The 10,901-nt window shown below is 42.5% G+C and overlaps 1 protein-coding gene across 1 annotated transcript; it reads left to right on the top strand.

The window, feature by feature from the left end:
- The first annotated feature begins 1,114 nt into the window (after nucleotides 1–1,114).
- On the top strand, nucleotides 1,115–10,389 carry cntn1b (contactin 1b). Its single transcript, XM_029494773.1, has 24 exons — nucleotides 1,115–1,190; nucleotides 3,722–3,865; nucleotides 3,984–4,019; nucleotides 4,125–4,251; nucleotides 4,353–4,531; nucleotides 4,645–4,740; nucleotides 4,918–5,130; nucleotides 5,210–5,309; nucleotides 5,439–5,623; nucleotides 5,868–5,992; nucleotides 6,112–6,229; nucleotides 6,339–6,489; nucleotides 6,587–6,714; nucleotides 6,883–7,055; nucleotides 7,172–7,295; nucleotides 7,457–7,624; nucleotides 7,818–7,967; nucleotides 8,059–8,129; nucleotides 8,232–8,484; nucleotides 8,611–8,732; nucleotides 8,956–9,145; nucleotides 9,242–9,363; nucleotides 9,507–9,663; nucleotides 9,775–10,389. Exons 2-24 carry the CDS (start codon nucleotides 3,811–3,813, stop codon nucleotides 9,855–9,857), a joined length of 3,126 nt encoding a protein of 1,041 aa, XP_029350633.1. The 5' UTR covers nucleotides 1,115–1,190; nucleotides 3,722–3,810; the 3' UTR covers nucleotides 9,858–10,389.
- The last annotated feature ends 512 nt before the right edge of the window (nucleotides 10,390–10,901 follow it).

Below are 10,901 nucleotides of genomic sequence, written 5' to 3'. Positions count from 1 at the left end.
GCTCAAACTTTTAGCCTATCAGGTATCAAAGGAGATTATTTAACTTGTGACTGAGCTCTTGTGACACCTGTATTGTTTTTCTGACTGGTCATGCACCTTTTTCTGTACCTTTTTTTTTTAATATATATATTTAAAAAATTGCACGCGCTTAAACGGGATTTATCCTTTCAAATGAATTCATGACTCTAATTTAGGACAATGAGCAGCATCTGAACACAGCATGCTGGGAAGCTGTTGTTCTCAACTAGAATTCTTGAAACTGATGCATCTTTTTTAAGAGTGTGCGCTTAAAAAAGAAACAAAACTGTAATTTGGAGCATACAGACGGATTAGTGGACTGGCACAGTGGAGTGTGAATACCCCGGAGACATTGTTCTAGTGACTGGTTAAGTACAGTAGGATATACAGTATATGATATAATCTGACATTCTGGTTAATGTTGAAGCTACATGAGAAGCATGAAAGGCTGTCAAAATGGTTTAATCTACAGTATAATATTGCGAAATATTTTGTATTTTAAATGAAGTTTAAAAAATGAAATAAATGTTGGTTTCAGGATTTCAAATCTGTCCTGTTTTGATTTGCAACCGGTACCGGCAAGCAAGTGTGTGTGGCTCCATCTAGTGTCAAGTAAAGGCTTGTAAATTAGAGAGACTAGGAATAAATAAGCGATAAACCTACAGAGGCTCATCCTCATCTACTTCTACTCTCCTCTGCTGGCTGGGAGGATTTCACTGCATATTTGAATGTGTTTTCATTTCAGGACTTTCTGTTTTAACGATATCACCGGACTGCTGATAAACAGAAAGTTGTGCTGTAGAAACTGTTGATCCTGAAGCCAACCTTCAGCACGCATGCGCTGCGCATGATGTGGACTTATTCTTAAGAAATGCTGCCATGATGACTGACTGTCTCTTCTGTCTGTGATGCGCAGTAGCACGATGATCGCACCACCTCCCATCCTCCTCCTCCGGCGGACCAATCACGGCGCGTCCTCCCCGCCACCCCGAGGTGCCGCTCATCCTTTTTCCTCCAATAGAAAAGTTGAGCCGAACGGGACGCTCCAGCTGGGTGTTGGAGGCGGAGGAAGAGGAGGAGGAGGAGGCGACGGGCTGCGGGACGATGCGGTCCGGGTCCAGGTGTGCCATGAGGACAGTGAGCTGAAAATTCCCCCCATTCTGCCCACAAAGGTAAGAGCTGCAACTGACGGCGGGGTGGGTGCACGGCCGGAGCGGGTTGGCTCTGATGTCTGGACTAAGAGGATGGTGTCGGGCTCTGAGCTGCAGAATTGGCCCGGCATTTGGGTACCGCAATGCAGAGCGGAGAATTACCGGTGCCGCTCAGGCGTCACTGGGGTGAAGTGATGTAAGAGGCTGCGCAGTTTACTCTGAGCGGATGGGCGCTTTTTTGGAGACAAGTGGAAAGAGTGATCTCTGATTTAATTAAAAAAAAAAAAAAAAAGAAATGTTTTTACCTTCTTTGCAGTTTTGCAGGACAGGAAAGTGTCTCTGTGGGTGCAGGGAGGTTTTCAGAAAGCTGCTGTGTGCGTCAAGGGCGCTAAGAGATGTCATCTCTTTAGTAAAGGACTAACTGTCCTCTATGGCAGAGAGAGCAACTCCTGTATGAGTCAGTCTGTACAAAGAACTGGGCAATCAGCAAACCTATAGATACTGAGTCTAGATAAAATAACTAATTTCAGTCAGTTCAGAATATTTTGGATTAAGCTGAAGTTAATGTGATGAAAATCCACATTGTCAATATCAACTTCAGAATTGTTTTAGGTTACAAATTCATCTTGAAAATACACAGAATCTGTGTTGCGTTTGTGAAAGGAAACAATAGGAGCAGATGACATGGACCTGGACAATGCCCTTCATCTGATAAAATCGCCTCCTTTCCATTACCCACCCTCCCTCCCTGCCCCCTACATCCTGAACACAAGGCCTGCTGCTGGTTCTGCATTTTCTCATGAGTTTTTGTGATCTAGGACAGAAATCTGGAAGCAGCACATCCAGTGAAACCGATAAAATGTATTTCTACACTAACATAACAATCCTTACCAAAAAAATAAAACAAACAATAATAACGGGAATACGCTCTTTTTTAAACATGACTTCAGCCACAAAGCTACAGCAAACATGATTATTCAGACAGTCACTAAGACGCGGGGCTTAATATGTGTCCTGACCTAAATTTTGCTTGTCTATCCAGAGAGGATCTGCGATGGGATTACTGCCAGAGGAAAGGGAGGAAAACGCATCCTGATGAATTGATCAGTATTAGTGGTAGAACAGATTGCTGCCACTATGACCTGTTCAGCCCTGTCATGGAAGTCATTTTGATTTGAATTAGGTACTTCATCACAATGTGTCAGCCCCTCCCTCATGTGTCTTTTGGATGTTGCAGATGTCAGCTGGGACTCACTTTCGGGTGCTTTGACTCTCTTTCAAAGCCAAATACAGCTTTGGAATGTGGTATAGCTGTAGCAATCGACGGCCATTGTATGCGGGAATAGTGTTGAGTCATCAGGAGTGCACAGGAGGGCTCAGTGCTGCAGAGAAGCTAAAACAGACATGGCTCCAGAGGCACATGGGAGGGGCCTGCTTGTTCTTCCTATCTTTACCCTTCTCATTCATTCCTCCATTTCCTTCTTTCCTTCGTTCTTCTCATACCCAGAACAGCTCAGTAAAGGGCCATGAGAATTTGGCTGCATTTGTCAGGTGTGATGGCTACTGTAGATGACTACAATAGTTGATGAAGTTTTCACATTTTGGAATCAACCTTGATATGCATGATAAGCATATGATAAGCATGTGGCATTAGTCTTCTGAAGTAATGCAGACCTTTAGATTATTTGAATGCTTGCAGGTCTCAACAATTCTTAAGGAAAGTATATGATTATAACTACGTGTTGTTTCTCTAACAGATATTTTGATGCGAGCACTCCGTACAGTTTCAGGCATTTGATGAATTCTGAGCTAACCCTGAGGATCAGCTTCTGTTTATTATGGAATATGTACAACATGCTAATCTATAGAGTGTATTGTTTAGGCTAAAACAATATCCATACCGTTGGAAATGTGGATTTGGGACAATGGGTTAATGTCATATTGGACATGAAATGGAAAACATGTGATGGCTACAATGTGCGAAAATCTAAATTAATTTGTATTTTAAAGCACATAAAAGAACTTAAGCAGCTTTGGTCACATCCTCTCTCTGAATCCCCTCCTGTCTGAGGCACAGTAGGAGCTGCTGAGGTGCCTCAGACCTACCTCGTGTTTTCTTTACAGCTTTAGCGTGCGCACATGCAGCACAGACTTGTGTGTCCCTGCAGTTGGATCTGATGTGAACACACTCTCTTCACTCTATTTGCTCTGCTGAGTCACTCACGTTCTTAATCATTTATGTGCACAGGCAGAGTCCAGGCAGTTCTAATTCAATTCCTGGGTTGGAAAGAAGGACTTCACCATATCATATTGCAATTATGTTGGCATATGCTGCAATTTTATTACAATATCATAATTTGTATGCATGTACATATTGAAGCTCCTGAGATTGATTTTTTTTATTTTTTCAGCTCCATTTGAATATTGAACTTGGTCATATTGCATTTTGAATATATTTGATTATACATTGTTGACACAGCAAAGATAGAACATGTTAAAACAAAAACATTGCATGATATTCTACAAAAAAAAATCTGTTTCTGTGTCTCCAGTTCATGTCCTGTTCATCGGCTTTTTGTACGCGTCCCTCTGTCCACTGTCCTCACTGAAGTGGCTGCAGTAAGTTCATCAGCTGGCCAACATGGCCTCTACTGCTTTACTGCTCCTGGCTCTCTCCTCCACCGTCTCCCTCACAGGCAAGACACACAGTCATACCTGAATATATAACGCATGTTAGCTCAAAGTAATGTCGTGAATAAAGTGTGAACTTTTTACGCAAGCAGCTGATATATTAATAATTTTTGTACTCTGCAGTGGCGGTTTTGTTTGGTGAGCCCAGAATTTTTGGAGGTGAGTTAAGATCATGCTGCACATGTACCATGTGGTCCAAGGTTAACCTTTTTTTTTTTTTTTTTTTAATGGTATAACCACCAATTGTTCTGCTAACTTTGTCAGAGGATGCAACTGGTTATGGTCCCATCTTTGAGGAGGAACCTGTGGATGTGGTTTATACTGAGGGGTCACCAGACGAGAGAATCTCCATGAACTGCAGGGCACGGGCAAACCCGCCAGCTTTATACAGGTTAGTCACACTCGCTCTAGGCCATGATATACTGTGCCTTATTTACGTAGATGCTTATGTAATTTAACCTGGCATGGTTTGATTTCACGTGCCACTGCTAGGTGGCGTCATGGCACCTGGGAGATCAAGCTGATGGAGCAGCCAGATGAGCACTATAGCCTGGTGGGGGGCAACCTGGTCATCAATAATCCCAAACAGAAGCACGCAGGGACGTACATGTGCGTGGCCACCAACATCTATGGCACAGTCATCAGCAAGGAGGCCAGGGTCAGGTTTGGATGTGAGTGAATAAAACCCTGCTGCTGTGGCTAATTCTCGCCAATACGCGCCATATACATGCAGTTATGCTTTTCATTTGGTGTTGGTCATTGTTCTGCCTCCTCTGCTGTTTAGCTTTGGAGGAGTTTTCAGATGAGGAGAGAGAACCGGTGTATGTCAAAGAAGGACAGGGGGCTGTTCTCCTGTGTGATCCTCCAAAAGCCTGGCCCGGTATGCACATGTTACAAATGCATGCAAATTTAGGAGTGAGAAAAACTAAATGTATAAAACAAAAATAAATAAATAATAATGTAATTCACAACAGATTAATTAAAGTCGTCCTCAGTTCTACAAACTGCATATTTACAAAAACATGCTCTGACACATTTGTCTTCTTTCTTTTTTCAGAGGCGGTGACCTACCGCTGGATCTACAATGAGTTCCCAGTTTTCCTGCACACAGACCGCCGCAGGTTTGTCTCACAGAGGACAGGCAACCTGTACATCTCTAAGGTGGAAGCTCAGGATGCAGGAAACTACTCCTGTTATGTTTCCAGTCCTATCATCGGGAAGAGTGTCTTCTCCAAGTTCATCCCCCTCATCCCTTTACCCCCTGTCGAGGGTGAGCTGTGCATGGAAAAAGTATGCACGTCCGTATTTTGAATGGAATTTATGATTTATTTATTTTTTTTCTGCCTCAGGTGAGGAAAGGAAGTACCCAGCGGATATCAAGGTGAAATTCCCAGACACTACTGCCATGCTCGCCTCGAATATCACATTGGAGTGCTTTGCTCTGGGAAAGTATGTTTTTTTTATTCATTCAGGAATTTAAGGGTTGATGAAGTATGTTATATTTATGTCACGAGTATTGTGTACAGTTCCTTTAATGCTACTTTATCATAACAGCAAACTGTTTGTGTGTCCATTCAGCCCCATCCCTCACATTGTCTGGAGGAAGGTGGATGCCACAGACCTCCCAGCAAATCATGAGATCAGCGAATCAGGAGCCGTGCTTCATTTGTACAATATACAGTATGAAGATGTGGGAGGGTACGAGTGTGAAGCCATTAACACAAAAGGGAAAGACTGGTACAAGGCGTGGGTCTACGTGGAGTGTAAGTTATTGGAGTGAACTTCACCAACATTCGACTGCCCAGCAAACTGTGCAAAACCTGTTGAAGACTAGAGCTATAATTTATAGCTATATAAATAGCTATATTTTTAAGTCATCGCATTAATTGTCTTCTATAAAAATAGTAATATTATACAGCCCCAGAAAGCACCAATATTATCAAAACACAAATAAGTAGAATACATTTCAAGATATTATTTAATCGCATTTCCATGATGTACTCTCAGCTGCCCCAGAGTGGGCTGAAACTATCAACAACACTCAGATCGACATCGGCTCAGAGCACACCATGCGCTGCGTGGCGTCAGGGAAGCCATTCCCCTTCATCCGCTGGTACAAAGACGGATATATGGTAGAAACTCAAACATGTTCACACCCACCGTTACTAATTGCCTTTTTGTGTGTATTTGAAATGACTGAATGTGCATTTGGGTTCTATGTGTCTGTGTTGTTTACTTTTCAACCCCCTAGTACGGTAAAGGTGAGCTGAAGTTTTCCAGCCTGACTTTTGATGACTCAGGAATGTACCAATGCATTGCTGAGAACTACTGGGGGATCAAATATGCCAACGCTGAGCTGCGAGTCATTGGTGAGTCCTCACAAAACTGTATGAGAAGACAAAACAGGGTTTTCATCCATCGATCCTGACTGAATGAAAAAAGTTCTTGAACATCAAAAATGATTTAATCTCCTTCCAGCCTGTGCGCCAACGTTTGAATTTAACCCCGTGAAGAAGCAGCTTCTCGGAGCTAAAGATGGACGTGTGGTGATCGAATGTAAACCACGAGCTGCTCCTCGACCTCGTTACACCTGGACAAAAGACAAAGAGCTGCTCTTCAACAACTCACGGTCAGCACAGTCCGCAACACAGCAACACTGAAAACAGTGCATCAACCACCAGCCTGCTAACAAGCAGCTTAGCTTCATTAATTATCTTTGTTTTTAGCATTTCCATTAACTTTGATGGAAGTCTGGAGATCCTCAATGCCACCAAGAATGATGAGGGCACCTACATCTGCTTCGCTGAGAATGACAGAGGAAAGGCCAACAGCTCTGGTTATCTCACCATCACAGGTCAATGCACGTTTGTATATACAGCACTAATTTCTTATCTCATCGACACATTGAAATGTAGTTAACATTTAACGTGACATGAGCCACGGTCCGTTTGACTACAATCATTTTTGAACTCTGAAGACAGAGACAATGTGAATGAAGGCGCTTCTTGTTATTATTACCTAGAGGCAACAAGCATCACAGTGGCTCCTGAAGACAGCGAGGTGAAAGTCGGTGATGAGGTCGTTCTGAGTTGCTCTGCGACATACGACCCCATGCTGGACATCACATTCATCTGGGCCATCGACTTCAGAATCATCGACTTTAACGCTGAGTGGCAACACTATGAGCGTGTTATGGTAGGCTCAAGCTTTATCCCGACCTCATTTTAGATCTTACAGATGTCTCATTATTTGTCAACTACTTTTCTCTATCTCCCCCTTCTTTCTCTTTCTTTTAATCCAATGATTTCCAGAATGAAGATGGTAACGGTGACCTTAGAATAAAGAACGCTCAGATTTGGCACGAGGGTCGCTACACCTGCACAGCTCAGACCGTTGTGGACAATGATACAGCATATGCTGACCTCAAGGTTGTAGGTCAGTACCAATATGGGTTGCCTCAGTTCGATTACAGACCTAAAATTAGCATTTTTTAGGTGCTTTGGATTGAAATGCTCATCTTGTTAAAAATAGCTGCTATAAATGCACCACCCCCATTCTATTCCCTACTTTCTATCCATCTTTCCACACTAATTCAGGTGTTCCTGGGCCCCCTGGTGTTATTCGAGTGGAGGAAATCGGGGACACATGGGTGAAGCTTTTGTGGAGTAAAGGGGCGGAGCATAATAGCCCCATACTCTACTACACCATTCAGACCAGGCACTACTGGGCACTGTATGAAGATGACTGGAGGAACGCCAGCACCTGTGAGTACTGCTGTCCAACAGCAGGGGGCCAACTTACTCCGGGTTTGATAAACCTATCCTGACATGACTTCATCATCCCAGGGATGTGGATAGAAGGAGTTTCTTATTACACTGTCCCGACACAAAAAGCAAGAAATGCAATTGAAGGTTTAACATATCATTTCACTCGGGGTGCCCTTCATGTGTCCCTCAGCTCCAACCGTTCTTGACGGCAGTGTGGAGAGGGCGGAGGTGACAGACCTCTACCCATGGATGGAGTATCAGTTCAGGATCATTGCCACCAATGAGTATGGTTCTGGAGAAGCCAGTATTCCCTCCCTCAAGATCAAAACCTGGGATGCTCGTAAGCACAGAATCACAATTTATAATTTTTTTTAGTTGTGGAGAAAAGATAATTAAATAATAACACTGATAATTGATTATGTAATTCTCAGCTCCAGTGACAGCGCCGACTGATGTAGCAGGTTATGGAGGTAGAAATGGTGAGATTGTCATCACATGGACAGTAAGTAAGCCCTTACCTCATTCCAGACTTATGTGAATCTGACTTTAGCATACTGTACATGGAAACAATCCTTCTCTTTCAATATCTCCACTCTCCACTCAGCCTGTGCAGCCCTGGTATTTCTACGGCAAGAAGTTTGGTTACATTGTTGCATTCAAGCCTCACGATGCTTATGACTGGTGGTATGAAACCATCTCAGACCCAGAGACGAGGCGTTATGTGCACAAAGACACATACTTTATTCCCACAGAGGAAGATTTCCAGGTGCGAGAGTTTCAGGTCAAGGTGAAGACATTTAATGTGAAGGGGGATGGACCGTACAGCCTTACCAAGGTCATCTATTACCCACGAGATGGTGAGGATTTCATTTATTTCTATTTGTTTTGAAACAGGCTTGAAAATCCACAAATTTCCCTGAAAAGTGAAAATGACACTAAACCTGTTGACCAACTTTCTGTTTTCCATCCTCATCCATTTGCAGTACCTACAGAGCCTCCAACAGACGTGTATGCTCGGCCAGTGTCCTCCACTGAAGCTCTGGTGTGGTGGTTGCCAGTGGTGGACACTGGCACAGGCCTGCAGCAGTACATTGAGGGATACCAGGTAATTTTTCTAATTGCAAATCAGAAAAAAAAAAGATGAAAGACCACGAACAACAAACTGAATGTAGTGCAAAAATGAATTGATACAGTTACAAGGAAACTGGATTCATTTAAGAGATGACTTGCTAAACTGAGAAAGGAGACATAAAGAACAAATTATGGCCAGGAAAAAAAAAAAAAAAAAATCACAAATGGGTTGAAAAAGCTGGTTTCTTGCTCACCAGGTCAAATACTGGAGAAAGTATGATGACCCAGAGCCAGGAGCCAACCGTATATTTGTTCCCGCCTCGGTCAATCAGACCAGGCTGGAGAACATGCTGCCTGACTCCCACTACCTCATCGAGGTCCGTGCCTTCAATGGAGCTGGCCTCGGCCCACCTGGTGAACATTGTGAGATGTTTACAAAGAGACCACGTGAGAGCCAGTACTCGAAACAATTTGCAAATGCAATGAAAGTGATCTTATTATGACTATGACAATAATGATACTGATTAAACATTTTATCTACAGCACCACCAGATCCTCCCAGAATGTGGCGCTATATCTCCTGGACAGGGAAGTGGCTGTATGTGTGGTGGGATCATATCCAGTATGACTGGTTTGGCAATGTTTCCTTCCCACTCTACTACAAGGCAGGATATTTTTTACTTGGCTTTGGAAAGTATTGAGCCTCATAGTTACATTTTTTTAATTAAATCTTGGACTAATTCAGAGCTCTCTGAGGCAGTAACAGAAATGTTGACCTCACTAGTTTTTGTTTTCTTTTGTTTCATAGGTCATGTTCAGAAAGACGGGATATATATATGGGAAAGTTTATATTACTGGTTGGCACTTCATGGACTTCCCCATGCCTCAAGTTGGCGACTATGAGCTGATGGTGCGTGGCCGTTATGAAGGTGGAGATGGTCCAATCAGAAAGATCAGTATCAAGGGTAAGACCAAAAAAAGTTTAGCAATGGATGAGACGTTTTTAGTTTTTTTTTTTTTTTTATCCTTGTGGGGTTTTTTTTTTTTTTTAACTTGTGATTTTTCTGCCTCTGCAGGTAAAGCATCTACAGCCACGCCAACTCTAAGCCTGGTGTCTTTGGTGCTGCTGGCTCTGTGCATTGTAAGAGCGGGAATTTAAACCAACCACAAGTCCATGTGTATATAATTGACTCTGGGAAGCAGATACAGGGACCCGAAAATAAGAGATTGTCCATCTTAACTCTTTTCACACTGAGTCATTTGTTAAAATCCTACATCATGCATCTCTCCTGCATTTGTTTTGCTGTGATGCCACATTTGAAGCTGTTTCACAGAAAAAGAGTTGATCATTGGGTCTTTTCATAGACCCCTGCCGCATCTGTTACATCTGTAAGAGAAGACACAAATTAGACGTTTTAGTCACGTCAGGGTTGAAACAATAAATAACATAAGATAAATAACTGTTGGATGATTTTCTCATTGCTCTTCCCTGTTTGCCGTTGAATTCAGCTGAACAAACTCTACCACGGTAGAATTGAACTCAGAGTGGGAAAGTGTATAATATATCCTGCATTTAGCAATGAAATGAACAAGGATGGTTGTCTTCATTTTTGTGTATTATTTAAGTTGGTTTTATGTTACTTATATTTTTTTAGATTTGTCTCCTATTATCTAATGCCCCCCCCTTTTTTTTTTTTACATCCTCACCAGTGAAAACCAGATCACTTTGGCAACTTCCTATGAGAGCAGTGATGAATTTCGACAGGGACAGTGTAATATTTGACCCAACTGTGATGCCAGGGTTGGACAGAGAACTTCTGTATATCGTACGTGTCGGTATGCTAGTTTTATTTTGTCAGGACCATTAAACAATATAACAACACATTTCAACACGTTTGTCTCCCTGGATTTTCCTTTCCTTTCCTTTCCTTTCCTTTCCTTTCAGAGCTTGTAAAGTTGGTGTATCACTTCAGTCAGCAGATGGCAGTATATCCACATGCTCCTCTCCATCACCTCAGCCCAATCACACGGTACAATGTAGTGTAACACACAGGTATTATACCTAATCGGAAAAGTGTATCCCCTGTTATCTATATTTATATCTATATATCTGTCAAATAAAAATGAGCTTTACTGCAAAGGTGCTGATGTATTTGAGAAATATTTCTTGACCAGTGTCACAGTAATATCATTCAAATCGCCT

The sequence above is a fragment of the Echeneis naucrates genome, chromosome 23 (genome assembly GCF_900963305.1).
Source record: "Echeneis naucrates chromosome 23, fEcheNa1.1, whole genome shotgun sequence".
In the NCBI taxonomy this organism is placed as follows: Eukaryota; Metazoa; Chordata; class Actinopteri; order Carangiformes; family Echeneidae; genus Echeneis; species Echeneis naucrates.
This window is presented reverse-complemented; position numbering and strand designations above follow the sequence as displayed.